The sequence below is a fragment of the Mustela nivalis genome (assembly GCF_964662115.1).
Source record: "Mustela nivalis genome assembly, chromosome: 16".
Lineage (NCBI taxonomy): Eukaryota > Metazoa > Chordata > Mammalia > Carnivora > Mustelidae > Mustela > Mustela nivalis.
In genome coordinates, this window is record NC_139035.1 from 66,528,781 (window position 1) to 66,548,480 (window position 19,700).

Below are 19,700 nucleotides of genomic sequence, written 5' to 3' on the forward strand. Positions count from 1 at the left end.
CGCAGGGGCGGGGCGGCGGAAGTCGGCCAAGGCGGCGAGGAGACGGACGAGGACTGGGCCCCGCCTCAGCCCGGCCCCGCCCCTGGTCGTGGGCGGAAGTGACGACAGCGGCCGCGGAGGTCACTTCCTGCTAGGGTGGATGAGGAGGAGCCGGAGACGCCGCGGAGGAGACCGGAGCGAAGACGGGCCGCGCCGGGGAGAGGTGAGTCCCGGCCTCGTCGCCAGGCCGACGCTGGGCCTCGCGGGCTGCGTCCCCGGGGCCGGGCCGCCGACCGGCCTGGCCGGGCCGCGGGCAGCGCGGGGGCGACCAGGCCCCCTGTGTGTGAGGGGCGGCCGGGACCCGGGGCGCGTTCGTGCGGTGGTTTCGCGGGGCCCCGGGGCGAGGCCGGCCCGGCCGGAGGCAGGACGGAGGGAGGCTCCGGGGACCGGGACTCCGGGCAGCACGCCGCCGCGGGGCAGCCGCAGCGCCGGCCTCGGCCCGCCTTCGCCTCCCGGGAGCGGCCGCGAGCTGGGGAAGGGCGAGGGCCCCGGGGGTTGCAGGCTCGAGACGAGCGACCTCGCGGGGGATTTGTGGGCGGCGTGGACGGGCGACCGGGGAGCCGGCGTGCGGGAGGAGGCTTCGTGGCCGAGTCCTTGCCGCGGCGGGGTCGGACCCCCGAGTCGTGCGCTTGGAGGGCGCTCCCGCGGCAGGACGGAGGCCCTGCTTCCCGACCGAGCCGTCCGGGACCCGGAGTCCGGGTGGCCTCCCGGGGGAGGGAGCGGCGTTGGCCTCCGCGGCTGTCGCGGAGAGGGGGGCAGCGGCGGAGGAAGCCCGGTGGCCGTGTCTCGGGTGTGTGCCTGCGCCTCTGGCTTCGCGTCTGTTTTCTCTTTGCTCGGGGGTGTTTGTGTCGTCCTCGTAGTTTCACAGACTCACTCGCGGTTCTCTTCGTGTGCGGGGGGCGGGGGGGCTCCAAGGATCCGGAGGAATCCGAGCTTAGATGAAATTTCCAAGATTAGGAATTCGCCCCCACCCCGCCCCGAGGCCACCGAGGCTCCTACATTCCGGCCTGGAGCGCTCTTGCTAATGTGGGTGCTGGGGCCCTGTCCTCCACCCTGGGGAACCGAGAGCTGCCCTCTCCGCCGCCTCTCCCTGGGGCAGCTTCACCCCTCCCTGCGCTCTGTGGAAGGACCGACTGGTAGAACGCTGCCGCTGGGAGCGGGGCCCGGTGGCGGAGCTGTAACCCGGGTCGGGCTGGAGCTGTAACCCGGGTCGGGCTGGAGCTGTAACCCCGGGCGGGCTGGAGCTGTAACCCGGGTCGGGCTGGAGCTGTAACCCGGTCGGGCTGGAGCTGTAACCCCGGCGGGGCTGCGTGCAGACCACAGCGGGGCTCCCGGCGCCTTGGGAACAGAAGGTTCTCAGAAGTGCTCGCCTCCCTTCCTTCCCGTCAGAGGGAGAAAGTGTAAACCTGTTTCTCAAAGTGATGAGAGTAGCTGTGCGAGTGGCGTGTTTACTTCCTGGGTCCCACGGTGTTTCTCAGGGAGGAGGGGGTCGGTGTCCGACTGGGAGGGGTCTTCCTTCTCCCGTCTCCCGTAATTCAGCAAAATAAATCAGAATCAGATGTTTTCTGGAGTTGCAGTCAGACGGACTTGGGTTTTTTTACTCTTTTTTAAAACTGGTACATCTGGGTGAACTCAGGCGTGTGTGTCTTGGCATCTGGGCCCGTCTAGTAATAGAAGAGAAACTGTTGGCTTGTTTTGGCCGCCTTTCTGGACCCGTTTCGCGGGCGCCTTCCTTTCTTACATCTGAAGGGCTGGTCGGGAGGAAGAAAGCAAGTACTGAGCACAGTGTTTGCACTCTGTGGCTTACAGTCAGGTGAGAGATAATGACAGCCTTTGACGCTGATGACCTGAGGACCAACATTTGGTGACTTGGGGATTAGCAGTTTGGAGGTGACATATTTGAAAGGAAAAGGATCACATAAGGAAGGGAAGACACGGAAAGGAAGTTTGGGGAAAGGCTCTGCCAGAAAAGCTTGGGAGGAGAATAAAGAAAGAGAACCTTAAGTAATGCTGTGGCTTGTGTCTCTCGGCAGGAGGGCGAAGATGAAAGCAGGCTGTAGCATCGTGGAGAAGCCAGAAGGAGGTGGAGGTGAGCACAAGCTAATCATCTCTCCTGTTCCTGGAATGTCCCTCGGGGCTTCCTTTTCTCCCTGCTCGGGCTCTGTTCACAAATGTCTGACCGGGGCTGGACAGCCTCTTGCCTGGGCGGCTGCTGCTAGCCCAGCTCTAGGCTTGTTTCTTAGGATGTGTGGTAACGTGTCTGGCCACCACCTTTGTCCCAAGCCTTAGCGTCTCCTCCCTGTGACAGACACGGTTCCACCCTCAGGGACAAGGGGGTTTCAGCTCTGTTTCCCTAAAACGTTAGTTCGTCTTTCCTGTTTGTTTCTTTTGGAACGTTCCTGCCCTCAGGAAAGTAGGTGTGAGATTTAATAATGCAGGAAAGGCAAGAGGCTGGCGCACTGGGTGCCGGTGTCCCGCGCTAGCAGAGCGCAGGATCGCCACAGGAAGGGTGACGTCTCCGTGCTTTCCTCTCCCCTGTTGTGGTCAGCCACGGCTGACCGAAGGGGTGTCTGTGGCACGTTTGCACAGCGCTCTAGAAATTCTGAGCATTGGAGTATGAGGTCGGGGATACAGATATGTGTGAACCTAACTCCTGACTCCCCGCACCTTCCCCTTTTCACGTTAAAGGGTATCAGTTTCCTGACTGGGCCTACAAGACCGAGTCGTCCCCGGGCTCCCGGCAGATCCAGCTGTGGCACTTCATCCTGGAGCTGCTGCAGAAGGAGGAGTTCCGCCATGTCATCGCCTGGCAGCAGGGAGAGTACGGGGAGTTCGTCATCAAGGACCCCGACGAGGTGGCCCGCCTCTGGGGCCGCAGGAAGTGCAAGCCCCAGATGAACTATGACAAGCTGAGCCGGGCCCTCCGGTGAGGGACAGGATTCCCAGACCGGTGCTGTTAACAGATGGGAGGGAGACTAAGAAGCTGGGTGAATGTTGGATGAAAAGGGTGTCAGGCAGTAAGAGACGCACTATCTCCGTGAATCATGTGTGGCTTTGAAGTGGGAGTCGAGGAGCTGCTGAATCCGAGTGGCACAGGCACCGGAGGAGAAGAGGCATATCTTTGGTTCTCTGTAGGAGGGAATTCCAGCGCGGTTGGCACTGGGTCCTGACAGACAGCCGATTCTGCTCTGCAGTGGGCGAGCGTGTGTGGTGAAACACGGACCGGAGCTCATTTGTAATCCAGAAGATTAGTTGAGGCTTCCCTGTGGGAAGTCTGTTAGAATTCCTCTTCTTCCGGCTCTCCTGGAAGAAACTGGGAAAAGCGAAGCAAGCAGAGCGCACAGGAGAGGGCTCCCTGAACGGTCCTGACCTCACTGTTCGAGACCCACGTCTGTGAGCTCGGTTGTCCGTCCACAGGTTGCTCTGACATGTCTAAAGATTGGCCACTTGAGCTTCTCTCCGGTTCTTAATTTTGCCCTTGCCAGTTTTTACATTTCATAACCTCTTCGCCCTCGAGGGGCCAGAAGCCGTGCATAAGCGGTGCTACCAAGCAGATGCCAGGCCAGAGGCTGCAGGGCTGCCCAAGTCCCCTGCCTTTCTTCATTCTTAGTGACTTGAATGTCAGAGCTGGGCAGCCGCTGTGCTGGGGCCTCTCTCGCATCTTTGTGAAAGTGAGGCCGGCCAGGCTGCCTGCTTCTTCCCCGTCAGCGTGCGTGGTTGTCGGACCTGCTGCCACAAAACGGTCGTGCGTTTCTTCATTTGCACTTTGTGCTCAGCCTCCAGACTGGCCAGATCAGGTCTCCCAAGAGACTTGTCTGCCCCCACCTGGGCCGGGCAGTGACATACAGGGGAACAGGAAGGAAATGGACTATGGAATTGAAACTGTAGTGTGACAGAGGGAAAAGGTGGTTGGGACTAGGAGAGCTGTTCAGGATCTTTAAGTGAGATTGCCTTTGTAAAGCTCCACCCAGGGACTTAGAGCTTCGTTTGAAAATTGAGTAAGTCTCCCAGCCCCGATCCGAAGGCCGGGCTCTGTGAGAACAATAGTGATGTCTCCGTGTCGTGCCTAGAGCGGGAACTGTTGATCAGTGGCTACCTGTGTGTGTCAGAAATTGTCAGAAGATCCAGTGACACCTTTTCCTATTTTTACAGATACTATTACAACAAGAGGATCCTTCATAAAACGAAAGGGAAAAGGTTTACGTATAAATTCAACTTCAACAAGCTGGTGATGCCGAACTACCCGTTCATCAACATTCGGTCGAGTGGTAAGAAGCAAACTCTTTCCGTTTGATATCCCGAGTTGATAAAAAAGTTTAAAAGCCCACGTCTAAGACCTGGCACGTTAAAGGATTTTTAGAAAGACTGGAGTTGCGTGGATTGGCCCCACGGTCTTCCCCACGGTCTTGCCCTGGTTTCTCTGTTTGTCCTGTGCGGGGAGTGACAGGCTCTGCTGGATCGCAAGAGATTTGTTGTTTATTTAGTTCTCTTTCGAGCATATTATCTGTGTCTCCCAGATACTCTTCCTCTGTTGTCTTTAGGAATTACGTTCCATAGGTTCATGTTTGTCCTTCAGTCTAGAACTCAGAGTGTTAACGCCCTGCCCCGTGGCTCTTTCGTAGACGAGAACCGGTTTCTACAAGCACTTCCGATTTTCTATGAAACTACCAAGCTCTCCCTTATCAAGTGAATATCATCAAAACCACAGCATCCTTAATCACAGAAGGGGAGGTCTGTGTTTGCAGTGAGAAGCAGTGTCTTTGATCTGCACCAGCACCTCAGAGAGTAAGATCTGGGGTTACTTGACCTTCTTTGCTCTCAAGTGCAGCAAGGCTTCCCGTCCGGGCTGCCTGCGCGTAGCTCTCCATCACAGCTCCTCACGGGGCTTCAGGGCAGCCTCTGTCCAGTCTCTCTGTAGGGGCTTGGTTGGTTTCATTTCAGAGTCAAGACCTCTCCCTCCCTAGGAAAGTAGATGGTGTTTAACTAGTTTCTGACCCGTCCGTCAGTACTCCGTGGCCATGTGTGTTAAAGCCAAGAAAGCTGATTGTGCTGCAGTAGTCTGACTTCTCAGAGAAGAGTCGGAAGAAACTTGAAAAATCGGAGTAGGGTGTGGCTGAGACTATACTGCTGAGATCCACTGCAGATAGGTCACTAACTACACACAACAAGTTAGGGCAGTTCGGGCTTGATGCTGCTATCGGTACAGTTCCATCTCCTCTCTCCTGTGGCCACGCCCTCCTGTCCCTGGGGCATGTGTTAAAAAAAAAAAAGTGGTATTGGAATGCATCTCTCTAATTACAACCTGTTTTCTTTCCTGGTGCCTGAGAAAGAAGTGTTAGGAAATCAGACCTATTGTAGCCACGGGAAGGGAATCCGTTCGCTCTGGTTTTCGCTCTTGCCCCCTTCCTGTGTACCTAGAGGAATCGGGACTCTACGTGGATATACCGGCAATTCTGAGATCGTGTTGGTGTTCCATACCATTCACCTCTACTCCCCACCAGAAGGGGCTTCATTGGTTTTGTTATGTCTTTGACCCATTTTTGTCTATTGAAAATCCGGAAGTCCAGCTCTTGGGCAGCCTGGAACAGGGTACACCCATCAGCCCTTGGGAGTAATGTGCCTGTCCAGGGTGAGAAAATCTGGATCCTCACTCTGGGAAGACTCTGGTCTTCTGGCCTAATGGCAATGGCCTACCATAGCCTCCTCTCCCTGAAAGCAATGGGACCAACATTGATCCTTAACAAAGCTTGATTCCTAGTGGAATGAAGTCACAGGGAAGGGAGAGCGTGTGCATCTCGTTTAGGTATGTGCTTGGTTGTTTACATCCTGGGTATAGATAACGCCAAAGAGCAGGAGTCATTAGCTGGTAAAGAAATTTACCCAGAAGGGCCAAATGTTCCGGATTCAACTTTTACGGTGACAGGAAAGATGACGTTTGCTGAGTGTTTGTTTCACGGACGTACTTTTGGTTGGTGTTTTTGTGAGGGACCACCTTTAACTCTCCCGGCCAGCTGTAAAGCGTGTATCTCAATATTCACATTTTACAAATGAGAAGATTATGTCCAAGATGGACACGGGCAGGTTTAGCACAGTTACCTGCTGAACAGCTTCTCGGGAAACCATTCCTGAGAGACTGAGCTAGAAATCCAGCTTGTGCTGAACAGTCCTGCGCTCCTCCCCGCCCGTCCTAAAAACAAAAAGAAAAGATTATGGAGGAGGTCTTTCTCTCGAGGAACTTCAGAGTTAGCAGGAGAGATAAGATAGGTGAGGTTGAGCACAGTTGAGAGTAGCCCTGAGGAATGTGGCGAGCTCTCGCGGCAGCTGAGCTGTGTGGACTCCGAGGTCAGAGAGGTCCTGTCTGGGTGGCGCTGGTACCTGCCCAAATGACCCAGAGGTCTGGAGTAAGAAGCAAAGTGAGCGCTCTTCCTCCCTCTCCACATCGACTTCCTCAGCTCTGACAGTACAGGGTAGAATGCCTGATACTCGGATGGTGCGGGGAGTGCTTCTGCATCCAGTACGTCGTCATTACTCCTGAAAGCTATAAAATACATTATTCTGCACCTTTGAACATTTATTGTCCTTCATGATAAACTGTGGGAACATCCAGAGGAAACGAGGAAAGTTCTCAGCTGGCGGGGCCGGGCGCGTTCCGGAGCTCTCACCGCGGGCCTCCCTACCCCCACCCTGCTGGCTCATATTTCTTTCTCTTGGAAAACTTTAAACCCATAGAAAAATGGGGGAAAAACAGAACTGTGAACACCCATGTGTCCTCTCTAGATTCACTAATGATTGACACTGTTGCCACATATGTTTTTCCTCTTAACACGTACTTTTTAAGTTATTTTGAGGTTAAGTTACAGACATCGTGACATTTGTCCCCTGTGTACTTCGCGTATCCCCTAGGTACAGAACATTCTCCTGCATGACCCCAGTAACGTTAACACACCTGAGAAATTTGACACGACTCCACGATTCTTGTTTCCTCTATGGTGCATATTCCAACAGTATGTGCTTTTTACAGTTTTTGCTTTTAAAGTGTGATTATTGTGTAATAAAAAATTACTTGTCTTAACAAATACCTGACACACAGTTTGCCGTGTGCCAATACTGTTACCCTTTAAGTTTTCATAACATGAGGATTCGCCCTGTCGCTGTCCCTCTTACAGATAAGGAAACGGAGGCACAGAAAGGTAAGTAAGTCTTCCAGCGCCACACAGCGAGGAAACGGTGGAGCCAGGGTCTGAACCTAGGCAAGGGTCTTGTTATTTCCATTTTGCCAAAAGGGGCCAAAAGCCATTTGGTCACGTGCCATGGAACAGAAGGTGCAGGAGCTGCGATTCTCACCCCGATGTTTCCGCTCGGCCGCTCCCGTTTCCCAGTGGCTCCTTGAAGGTCGTCTGCTTCCAGAGCAGTGTGACTCAGGGCTGTGGATGCAGGAAGCTTGTTTTGTCAAATAAAGCCTTGGACCTGTTGTCTCCGCATACCCCATGAGACAGTGGGGCGGCTGCACTGGGTCCGAGGTGAGGATCCCAAGCGCCCCCGCCAGCATCACTCCTTGGTCACACCTTCCCTAAGTTTCTGTGGAACGTGCCGTGTGTTCTCTGCTCTTCTTGCAAATGTACAGTGTGCCTTCCCCTGCGTAAAGAAGGGAGGACCCTCCCGTTTCAAAAGAAACAAAAGTAGATCGTTCCGAGACAGGCCTTTCGCTCCGCCCTCCCGCCCCCACGCCTTATACTCCTGTAGTCCTTCGGCACACATGGAAGGTGGTTTTTTGCTTTTCAGTAGATGAGCTCTTGACATACATCCAGACCCAAATGAATCAGACAGTAGCTAGAATTGTAGCTGCTCTAGCGGGCCGGCAGGAGACTCTGGGCCTGGCACCTTCTTGATCCCAGTCACATTACACGCAAGGTCAGGCATCAGCATTTCCCGATTGAAGGATCGGGTCATTGGCTTTAGGGGACAAAGCAGTTTCTGTGGAACTTCAGTTTGGGAAGTGCCGCTCCGTGATGTCCATCACAGCCAAACCCAGGGTCCTGGCCGAGGAGGGCCCGTTACTCGGAAACGGAAGGAGGCAGCTGATGGGGGCACTTCCCAGTCACGCCAGGCTTCACGCCCTGTTTTGTTTCTTCTTCTAGGTCACCATACCCCCACTGGGGTTTCCTTACTTTTTCCTTCTCCCTTGTCTCTGACCCAGAGTGTAAAAAGTCCTCGTGGCATCACTTACCGAAGCCTCCGGTGCCTCCCAGGAACCCAGGGTCTCGGAGGCCTCTGGTGGCACACCTTTCTTAGGCCCTGTTCAGAGAAGGACCTTTTGGGGGAGTGGAGAACCTGTGGGCCTCTGAATTTGACGTGTTTAGCCTGGAGTCGGTTTCTGCTTTGAGGCGAGTTTCAGTTTTAGCAGGCCGACCCGGGAGAGGGACTGGGGGTGGGGGGCGGTCCCGTGCCGTCCCCCAGCCTGCTCGGGGCCTGAGCACAGTGCGAGCAGGGTGGGAATGGAGACCGCTGCGTCGACTGCGTTAGAGAGAGACAGATTCAGAGGTCGGGAAATACTTGAATCTCTGTGGTGATTTTATATCGGAAATGGTAAAAAGTCTTCCACGGCCTTGCCTTTCCTAATCTGCTTCCGTTCTAAATCTGGTCTTGCCCGATTCCATCTGTGTGAGGGCCGGTCTTTGGGCTTCTAATGCATCGCCTTCCGCGCATCATTTCCAGTGTTTGTGTTTAGTTTGCTTCTTGCTTGATAGATAAAACCAAAACTATGAAAATAAAAGGAGACTGTTTAGCGAGGTGAGAATTGCCGCAGGGGACCTACACGTAGTACTTCGAGTTGGAGGAGAGAAGGCTCATGTGCCCACCCGTCTGTTCCTTCCTTCAGCTGACGTGTACCGAGCCCCAACGAGGTGTTAACCACGAGCTGCTTTACAGCTCGTTGTGAACAGTAGGAGGTCCCCACCTTCATATGAACAATAAGTGTTTGTCTCAGGCAGTAAAGGGTGAAGACAGAGTCGCAAGGGCTAGGGAGAGGTGGCAGCCGGCTCAAGTAGTGGAAGCTGAGCTGTGCTCCTGGGAAGACGGGGAGCAGAGGGAGTCCGCACAGCTGGAGTGTTGGCTTCCTGTCGGAACAAGGTGGAAACATCTTGGGCTCACGTAGCATGAGTGACCGTGCTGACGGTGCATGGCCAGTCCTCTAAAGCGGCCTTTGTCTTCTCCGCCATCACAGGTGTGGTTCCCCAGAGTGCGCCACCAGTGCCAACCGCCTCCTCCCGGTTCCATTTCCCACCTCTGGACCCCCATTCTCCACCGAGTGACGTGCAGCCGGGCCGGTTCTCCGCAAGCTCCCTCGCTGCTTCTGGCCGGGAGTCGAGCAATGGCGCCGATGGAAAGGGGGAGCTTCCGGAGCTGGAGGACGGCTCAGCCGCCGACTGGCGCCGGGGCGTGGATCTCCTGTCCTCCCGGAGCTCCGTCGCAGGAGGGCTCGGCCACCAGAAACGCAAGCCTGACATCATGCTTCCTCTGTTCAGCAGGCCCGGGGTGTACCCTGACCCGCACAGTCCCTTCGCGGTCTCCCCGCTGCCTGGCCGCGGCGGTGTTCTGAACGTCCCCATCTCGCCGGCCCTCTCCCTGACTCCCACCATCTTCTCCTACAGCCCGTCGCCAGGCCTCAGCCCCTTCACCGGCAGCAGCTGCTTCTCCTTCAACCCCGAGGAAATGAAACACTACCTTCACTCTCAGGCCTGCTCTGTGTTCAACTACCATCTGAGTCCCCGGACCTTTCCCCGCTACCCAGGACTCATGGTCCCGCCGCTGCAGTGCCAGATGCATCCCGAGGAGTCAGCCCAGTTCTCCATCAAGCTGCAGCCGCCTCCCGCCGGGCGGAAGAACCGGGAGAGGGCGGAGAGTAGTGAGCAGTCTGGCCCGGCCACCGCGCCCGCCGCCGCTCCTGTCCCCCCAAGAATTAAGGTGGAGCCGGCCTCCGACAAGGATCCCGAGAGCCTCCGGCCGTCGGGGCGAGAGGAGGAGCGCTCCCGCGAGGAGGGCGCTGCGCCGAGCAGGACCACGGAGGAGGAGAAGGGCTCCGTCTTTGCCCGCCCGGCCGCGCCGGTCTGGCCGCCCGGCGCCGTGAGCAGCCCAAGTGAAGAAGCCCTAGCGGTGACTGACGACAGCGAGGACAGGCCCGGCAGAGAGCCCGGCGCGCCGGAGAAGAAGGAAGACGCCCTCATGCCCCCCAAGCTCCGGCTGAAGCGGCGCTGGAATGGCGCCCCCGAAGCCCGAGAGCCAAGCAAGAGCAGCAGGGTCCTCTGGAGCGGGCCCGGGCCCCGGGGCCTGGCCACGGCCGCCGCCGACGCCTAGGACTGGAAGCGGCTCGGGAGCGGTGTCTCCCGTCATCAGAGGCATCCGTGTATTTATGTAGCGAGAGGTCAGGGTCGGGGGGAGGGAGGGAGGGAGTTAGACTGGTTTGATCCTTCTAGGGGCATAGACTTGTATTTTTATGTCTGGGGGATGGGATGGGTGTCTTCTGTTGTAAATTAGGGGGGACATGAACACCCTCTTTCCTGGGGAGTAGCACCCAGGAAGGCTGGTGAACTGAAAGGAGGAAGCACCTTTGCTTCCTGGGGAGGAAGCTTCTTGCGCTCTCCGGCAGACTCCCAGGGGGCCGAGGTGCCCTTGGTCCCGCTGCAGTTCAGGTTCCAGACTTTTCTTTTCTATTGTATTTATCTCTGAAAAGCCATTAATGAATTTCTTTTGCTCGGAGAGAGGGAGAGGGGAGTACGGCGTGGTGGGGAGGCTGAGCAGCGAGAGACCATTATACCAATGTGTTGCCTGAAGTGTTTCTGTGTAGTTCCTTTGGGGGAGGAGGAAGGGAACCCCAGTCCTGCTGGGACGGGGCCTGTTCAGATGTTGCTTTTTTTTTTCTCTCTTCCTTTGTTGTTGTTTGGCTTTTTTTTCCTTTCCTTCTCAAAAAACCAGCTGCAGGAAGCAGGAGCCACGGCGCCAGTCCCGGGGGCTGGGAGGGCCGAGGCGCGGGGCGGCGGCGTGGGGGGCGGGCAGCTGGGCTGTGGGCCCCTCGCACGCGCCCCTCCTTCACCTGCTAAAAGCCATGAGGACTCGTAAGCTCTCGTTCAGGGACGAAAGAAGAGGGCGTGAGGAAGCAACCCGATGCCTTTAAAAACAGAACACAAAAATGATCTTCATTTTTCCTTTTCCATTGTGGGTTCGGGGAGCCAGACCGCAGCGACTGAGTGAGTCCACCGAGCAGCCCGACCCTGGAGATGTCTGCGCTGCGTCTGGGTCTCTGACCGTGTCCTAAGTGAAGCCTTAACAATGAACACACTTTCGTCACGTGCTACGGGTCTGTCAGCATAAACCTGTAAAAGGGACGGACAACTCTTCAGACAACCCAGGGATGTTGCAACATGATGACATGTGGATTTGGGGTTCGGTGGTCCCTCCTTGACTTCATGGGGCCGGGGAGCAGAACGGCAGGGTGGCGGGAGCTCGGGGCTGATGGAACCCCGTAGCACAGAAGGTCGCTGGGGTGTGAGGGGATGTTTGTCGAGGCTGAAGGCGGAGTGGACAGAGACACGGGAGGGAGCCAGACGCCAGAGCCTGGTGGGAGTGAAGGAGCCGCGTCCATCTGTCCCATTGTGGTGCTGCCGTCCCTGCAACGCCCATTTGCCTAGATTGTTCTCGTCCTCACGCTACTCGATGGCGCGGGAGACCGGTGCACAGGCCGGAGCGGTTTCTCTGTGGGAAGGCCCCTCCCGTCAGCACGAAGGACCGGGAGGGTGGCACTCTTGCATGAAGCAGAAGGGGCAGCCCGGGGGGGCAGAGAAGCCACGGCCACTCGCCTGTGCACGCACGTGACCGCGCTGACCGTGCAGGGCCCATCCACACGGGCGGTCACGGGCACGCAGAGGTGGTGCCCAGGCGGCTGCGCATGCCTGACGTCAAGGAGGCAGGGAGAGAGGGGAGGGCTGTGTGGCCCATGGAGGCTAGAAGCAGGCCCGGGGGCGCCGTCTGGGGACTGGAGAGACCCCGACTCCACCTTAGCCTAAGTGGACTCTCTGTACCCTGAGCAGCGTTCGGGGTTGTCTCTGAGCGGGGTTGGGGATCTTCCTGAAAGGAGCCCACGCGTGCGGGGCGGGAAGCGGTCAGCCGTGGAGTGGGTCGACCGGGGGCTCGGGATGACTCGAGTCCGTCATGCTGTTGTCTGGCAAGCATCGTCCTGTTCAGTTCAGATTCCAAATAGTGACTTGTCTTTCCCTAGGGAAGGGGTTGGGGGCGCGGTCTCTCGCCAGCTCGGGCTTGGTTGGGCTGCAGAGGGCTCCCTGTTCAGGCTCCTTTTGGTTGGTTATGTTTTTGCCCATTTCTCTCTCTGCACCTCTTACCTCGGATCAGAAAGCAAGCCCGGGCGGGTGCGGGACGGCTCTCTGCTTGGCCTCGCCCAGTCTAACCAGGGAGGCTGGCTGGCTCCCCGCTCTGTCCGCGAGAGCAGAGGGCCGGCACGTGTCGGTACGAACTCAGGAATAGAAACTTGAGGCCTTTAAAATAAGAGGGAGAGAAATCCGCAGGCATACCCGGAACCCCCTGGAACCCAAGTGCCGGAACTAACTGCTAGATGCTGCTTCTGTTGGAACAAAAAGTCACTGCTTTTAACTTGAAAAACCACACTCGAAAAATGTTCAACTCCATGAAAAATGTTTTTCGGCTTTAAGGAACTGGTTGGTGTCGTACTGTTTCCTTGACTGCCCTTCCGCGGGGAGTCATTGGTTGATGCGCGCTGCACGCCGGGGCACAGAGCCAGGCTTGGGCTTGCTCGGGAAGGGGACCGGGGATGGGGAAGTCATCGGCATTTCCTGGGGTAACGGGGTCGGGGCTGCCTTCTCCCCCTGCCGGACCCGCTCCTGGCAGCACCTGTCGCCAGTCGGGCACAAAGCCAGGCCTTCTCTCGCGCACTTTTCATCACTGTCCGGCAGCAGAAGGGAAAGGGGGGCATAAAACCAGACCGTTTTCTCCCCCGATTGTTTCCAAATTTCGCTGTGCCAAACATGTAAAACTTTGCAGATATAAACCTTGAAATTTCATTAAGAACTTGTTCATGGAAACAGTTTGCTTTTACCGTAGGAGAAAACAGATCTCTTAAGAACAGCCGCTGCTGAGCTCTTTTTTTTCTGTTTAGGGACGGCTGGGGTGTCCCGTAAGCGACTCCCCAGGTCCCTTCAGCCCCGTCTTCAGGCTGCACTGCATTAAGCCGGCTCGCCAGCTCGCGCAGGGACGCTCTGCGCCCCGGTCCTCCGTGAGCCAGGAGGCGTTCGGAAGCATTAAATCACAGTCGGGTACAGCACTTCTCACCAAGCGGGTAGTCAGTTGGCTGTTTGTCCCTCGTTTTTTATTTATTCCGTGATTATGTTTGTACTTTTTGTTTTGTAAAGAGTAATGGAACGTTTTAATTTTGCTTAAACATTTTTTCGATTCAGTCTTTCAAGAACTGTTCTATTTTTCACTTTGGGGGGGTGGGGAGAGTTATCAGTTCATTTGTTTTGAATGCCTGGGCGTTGTTTGAGTCATAAAATTGTGAGGCACGGATTTGTGAGTGAGACCTTCGCGCGTGACCGGGACGTCGTGAGTCGCCCGTCGCAGCGGAGGGAAGTGTGTATGCGTACGTGGGTGTACGTGACCGACTCCATCGTGCAGTGCCTTTTAGACGTCCTACTTCCTATACAGTCTTCAGATTTTCGCATATATATTCTATATATATATGATGTAATGTTATAGAGATATATGTATAATATACATATTTTTTCCAGGGGTATCTGATAGCTCTGTATTTTGTTATGGAAGTTGAAAGAAAAAAGTATTTTACCTCAGAAATTAAAGTTAAATAAAAAAATACTTTTAAGTAACGTCTGCAGGGCGTTGGTGGTGTTGACGTGCTGCGCCAGGGCCGACCTGGCCGAGAACTTGCCGAGCCTGTGCCCACCCACCCCACCCTACCCCCTTCTTCCCGTCACGCAGGGAGGAGGCAGGTCTGATGGCTTCGGGGACTGTCTTATCCTGGCGTTACCGGCCGCTGCCAGAGAAGGGACAGCTGAAGCCAGGGGCACCGGTGTACAGGGGGAATTTCTACATCAAGATTGTGCCAAAGATGAAGAGTGCACGGCACAGGGGCGTCCACCGGGCCGGGTGGGTGGGACACACGGCTCTTGACCTCAGGGTGGTGAGTCCAAGCCCTGCGTTGGGCATAGAGCTTACTTTAGAATTAAAATTAAAAAAAAAAAAAAAAAATGCCTGACGAAACCAGACCCAGCAGGCCACACTCTCTGTCTGGCTCTGTCGATAGGAAATGCCCAGAATAGGCAAGTCTGCTGAGACGGAGCCAAGGCCGGCGGCGGCCAAGGTGAGCGGGGTGTCGACCCACGTGTCCTCGGAGGGATGGCAGTGTTGCGCAGCTCATGCTGGCCGTTGCACAGCTTGAACGTGGCACAGACCACGGAGTCACAGTCACCCCGAGAGGGTGAATTCTGCGATGTGTGAACTACACCTCCGTCAAGGTGGTTTTGTGGAGCACGTGACAAGCCAGCACTAGAGAAGCCGGTGGGGGACGGGAGTCTGGAGGAACAGCAGGGGTCTTGCTGGGATGCTGAGCGTCCCACGACGTAGCCTGCAAAGGATGGTGCCAGCTGAGTCCCCTCACGTCCCCCTGAGGTCCCCACGTGTGTAGAGTCCTAGCCGGGTGATAAGTTTCACTCCTCTCCAAGGGGCCTGTGAGTTTGGGTAGACTGGGCTCCGTGAGGGGCAAGGCTGGAGAGGCCAGCTAGGACAGGTCATGAAAGGTCTTAGGAGATGCCTGGGAGGCCACATTTCACTCGGCCGGCAGTGGCTGTCCCCAGTGTTTTCCAAGAGTTTACCATTCTCCCGGCCGGTGAGGAGCGTGGCGATCGGGCCCCGGGAACCACCCCGCCTGTCCGATCAGGGCCCAGGCACCAGGGAAGTGACTGGTGGAGCCCCGGACCGCCTCCCACGGCTGGAAGCAGAAGCAGGCAACTGGGTTAGGGACGCAGCCCGGTGCAGGTTAGAGACAAGGGCCCCAGCGTCTGGCTTTGAGACTTCAGCTCGTTCAGCTCGCAGAATTGTGCGGAGGTGGTGGCAGCAGGAGAGGAGAGAGCGGGCCTCAGCCCTCAGGCACCTGGGTGGGGACTCCGCGTCACCTCCCTGTGTCACCTCCCTGTCCCACAGTCTGCGCTAAGCATGGGCAGTGACCCCGCACCGGGCAGCCTGGTGTCCACAGGTTCCACCTCATGATGGCCGGCTGAGGCGGGTACTGTGTAGCCCCATGTTACCGAGGCGACACTGACTCACAGCTGGTAACTGCTGTCACCGTGGTCCACCACTCTGCCTGAGGGCCTTTCAGGCTGGCCGACCCCTGGTCTGTCCCGCTGCCCACAGCACCCTCCCTCCCTGCCCCCCGCCTGGCCAGTTACACCCTCCCTTCCTTCCCCGGCCCCCTGAGGGCTGTGCTGCTGCGCACGGACCTCCGCGCCGCCCCCGGCGCTCTGTGCACTGGCCGCTCGCGGGACGGTCAGAAACCGAGCGCCGAAGCCTCCGGACGCCGGACAGATGTTTGTTGGCCGCATGGAGGGGGCTTGGTTGTTGGGGTAAGGGACGCAGGCTTGGAACTGCACAGGTGAAGGGACGAGGGAGCAGTGGCAGTGCAGGCTACACAGTGTCTTTGTGGCAAGCTTCCAGGCCCCAGATAGGTGCCACCTGCTGAAGGCACGAAGCCCCGCCGCAGTGCCTGGGTCCACCCTCGGGGACAGCGCGCCGGCGCCTGCCCTCCCACCTCCACCTGCGTGCTCAGTCTCCCTCCCTGCCAACCTGCCCGCCAGCCCAGTGCGCCCAGGGTTGATGTTCTCACTCCAAATGGGGACCAGAGAAGAGTGAGCCAACGTCCGTCCCTCTCGGGCTGGGCCCTGATACCCCCCAGGGTCTTTCCCTTGCTGCTTTTTGCCAGGGTCGCCCCACATGTGCCAGCTTCACTCACCTGCCTTCAGACCTCCACAAAAAAAAGTGTTTTAAGGGTGTGTGCAGACGCCTGTGTGGCTTAGTCCATGAAGCATCTGCCTTGGGCTCAGGACATGATCCTTCATGATCCCAGAGTCCCGGGATCAAGTCCCGTATTGGGCTCCCTGCTCAGCAGGGAGTCTGCTTCTCCCTCTGCCAGCACCCCGCCACCCCACTCATGCTCCCTCTCTCCCCCTTTCTCTCTCTCTCTCTCAATTAAATAAAAATCTTTAAAAATAAAGGGGCGCCTGGGTGGCTCAGTGGGTTAATCCTCTGCCTTCAGCTCAGGTCATGATCCCAGAGTCCGGGAATCGAGTCCCACATCAGGCTCTATGCTCGGCGGGGAGCCTGCTTCCCCTTCTTTCTCTACCTGCTGCTCTACTTGTGATCTCTATCCATCAAATAAATAAATAAAATCTTTTAAAAAAATAGTAATTTAAAAATAAAGGGTGTGCTTCGAAGGCAGCTGAAGAGCCAGAAGAAGACCTGCGGTCTAAACAGCCGCAACCCAACCCTCCCCAGTCGCGCTCCCGCGCCCTGCCCTGGCCGCAGCTGGCTGTGCGGACACCCTGAGGGAGGGAGATAGGCCAGGCGGGCCTTGCACCCCCGGTGCTGCCCGCGCCATGCTGCCCGCGCCGTGCTGCTGGCAGGGGAACAACCTCTCTGTGCCTCGACTTCCCTATTTTATGGGACTGTTGGGGGATTAAACATGCACACAACGCGCTTCGTACTCAAAATCATTTTTTTAAAGATTTATTTATTTGTGAGAGAGACGGCACGTGCTTGCACGAGCAGGGGGAGGGGCAGGGGGCTGGAGCCCAGCACGGGCCCGCAATCACGACCGGAGCCGAGATCAAGAGTCGCACGCTCCGCCAACTGAGCTGCCCAGAGGCCCCTCAAAATCATTTTTTAAAGGTTTTACTTTTAAGTAATCTCCACACCACCATGGGGCTCAAACCCACAGCCCCGAGATCAAGAGTCACTCGCTCCCCCGACTGTGCCAGCCAGGAGCCCCTCAGAATTATTTTTTCAGCAAAGTGACCGGATGTTTCTGCCAGCTTGGTCCCCGTGCTCCGCGGGGCTCCGTGCCCTCACATCCGTCTTCGGCCCCTCTCAAGAGCACGGAGATGCTCAGATCCTGGTTTACAGAGCAGAGAAGGGAGGCCCCACGAAGGTGACCCGTCCAGGTGGCTCAAACAGGCCTCCGACTCGGGATCCCGTGCCGTCCCCCAGCATTGCCCTCGGGTCTCTGAGGCAAGGGTGGCGACACCTCCAAGAATTAGAAATGCAGAATTGAGAGCAGGGGGCGCACGCCAGCCTCGGTGTCTCTACGTCCAGTGTGGAGCCCAGGAGGGGAAGCTGGCCTCTGCAGCAGGCCCCAGGAGGGGCCCGGAGCTCCGCCAGACCGGCTGTGGGGGCTGGGCTGCCTGCTGGCCGGAGAGGACCGCAATAAAAGATCAGAGCCATCACCAGCGCCAATGAGCAGCCCCCCGGGGTCTCTGATCCCCGGGGCTCCGGGATCTGGGGGTGTGCTCAGACCACAACAGGCGGCCTACAGCCCGAGCACCGGACGGAGCCTGGGAAGGGAAGGTCTAAGGCCAAGACGCAGCAGCCTCCGTCCCCGTGGCACCGCTCCTCGCCTCCGCTGGCGGCTGCTGGCCCAGCCCGACTTCAGTCCAAACCCTGGTCTACGGCAGCCTTGGTCCCGGAGAGCTGAGGGCCACCAGGGCGGCTGCATCTGGCCTCTCGCCGGAGTCTTGCGGGGACCTCGCCAGAGAGAGGTGGGGAGAAGGAAGGACAGGAGGGGACCCCTCCCTCCCGGAGGCCGGTTCACCTTGCACCAAGGTTTGGGGAGGCGCGGCCGGACCCTTCGTTCCCACACGCCGTTAAGAATTCCTTACCGCGACACCCCCGGCCCCCCACTCCCACCCCCCACCCCCGTCCTCAGAGCCGTGGAACCAGGCACTGGGGTGGGGAACCAGCCCAATCTGGTGTTTCAAGATGTGTCTTCTTTGTGGGACTTGTGTCCTCTTGACAACTGACAGGAAGGAGAGGGGAGGGGAGTCCGGCCCCCGCGATGTTGCTGTGTCTCCGGAGTATCACAGGTGAGGAGTTCGGGTTTGCGCTCCCCTGGAGCGGCCTTCTGGGGGCCGTCCCCCCCACGCCCCCGCAAACAGCCGGAGGCATTTGAGCTCACTGACTTACTCCCCACTTGTCCTCTGCTGCGCACACCTGTTGCTGTCCCCATTCCGCAGGGGAAGGAAGGGCAGGTCAAGGAAGTGAAATGAATTGCTCAAGGTCAGCCCTGCTCGCAAGTCACCAAACCAGGACCCAGCTTGTGTCTCTGACTCCAAGGTCCACGCCCCCCTGCCAGCACCTCCCTGCCTCTGGGCCGGCAGTGACACCCAGGCCCTGGGACAGCCCCGGAAGGCAGCGGGGGGTCTGAATGGCTGAAAAGAGGCCCCTGATTTCCCTAAGGGGATCTGGTGGGATCAGGACTTGAGAAACTGGACGGGGCATGGGGGGGCCTCCTGGAACAGCCTCAGCCACACATGGGTCCTGCAGCCAGCAGGTCCCTGCTCTCCAGGGATTCACCCTTAGGGGACAGACAAGCCAGCGTAATGCACCGAAATGCGAGGCAGCTGATGGCCAGTGACAGGAGCCACTCATGGATTCACCCCCTGCCACGCTCTGTCCTGGGGTTTCAAAGTCAAATTAAGACACTCCGTACACATCAGGAGCTCAGGTCCCACGGGGTAATCAAGAGGCCCTCCCCACGCCCATGCCGCCCCCTCACCGCCCCCCAGTGCCGGGGCCTCTCTCTTCATCCCCAGCACGTTCCTGGTCCGGGGGATTTTCAAGGCAGGCAGGAGCTCAGGTGTTCCCACGCTCCCCCCTCTTCTGGAAAAAACCAGAGCCCTGAGTCCCCGTCTAACCTTGGGCAGTCCCCAGACGGGCTAGTGGGCTAGTGCCCTTCCCTGCCGGTACCTGCAGGCCACCTTTGGTGCCTCTGCCCAGCTCCCTGCCCCGGAGTGGGGCTCAGAGGGGAGTGCTCGGCCCTGGAGAGGTTAGGGTGTGTGTCCGGTGAGCGAGACACTCTCCCTCCAGTCAGGTCTGACCGCTGCACACCTAGTTCTTGTCCTCAGAGAGCCCTAGCTGATGCCCCCAGGACACAGGCGGGCAGCTGGGTACGCAGCTGGCTTGGGCTGTGACCCCCAGTGCGGGAGGAGGAGAAAGAGGGGATGGCATTAGGGGCAGCGGCCCAGAAAAACTGGCGAGGAGGCGTCAGCTTGGGGAGGGAGGAGAGGGAGGTGCGGGAGGGGTGAGGGGAGGAGGTCGGTGGGGGGCAGCCTAAGCCCAGGGCTGGGGGTGGGGGGCACTGGGGTCCTCGCTGGGGCAGAGGCTGAGGCAGACGCAGAGATGAAGTCTCGAGCAGTGGATGGGGGCTGTGGCAGGAATAGGCAGGAGCCCCCCACCTCCCGCCGCCTGCCCACGGTATTGATCTGCTAGATTACTCAATTTCACCCGTATTGATCAGGTAATTGCTTTATCTCGGGTCTCATTTGAGCTCTGCATTCTCCTGGCTTCTCTTCTCT

General features: G+C 57.7%; 1 protein-coding gene across 1 annotated transcript; it reads left to right on the top strand.

Moving 5' to 3' along the window:
• The first annotated feature begins 105 nt into the window (after positions 1–105).
• Positions 106–13,950, top strand: ETV3 (ETS variant transcription factor 3). Its single transcript, XM_082703177.1, has 5 exons — positions 106–202; positions 2,073–2,128; positions 2,728–2,965; positions 4,192–4,307; positions 9,263–13,950. Exons 2-5 carry the CDS (start codon positions 2,083–2,085, stop codon positions 10,390–10,392), a joined length of 1,530 nt encoding a protein of 509 aa, XP_082559303.1. The 5' UTR covers positions 106–202; positions 2,073–2,082; the 3' UTR covers positions 10,393–13,950.
• Positions 13,951–19,700: the final 5,750 nt, after the last annotated feature.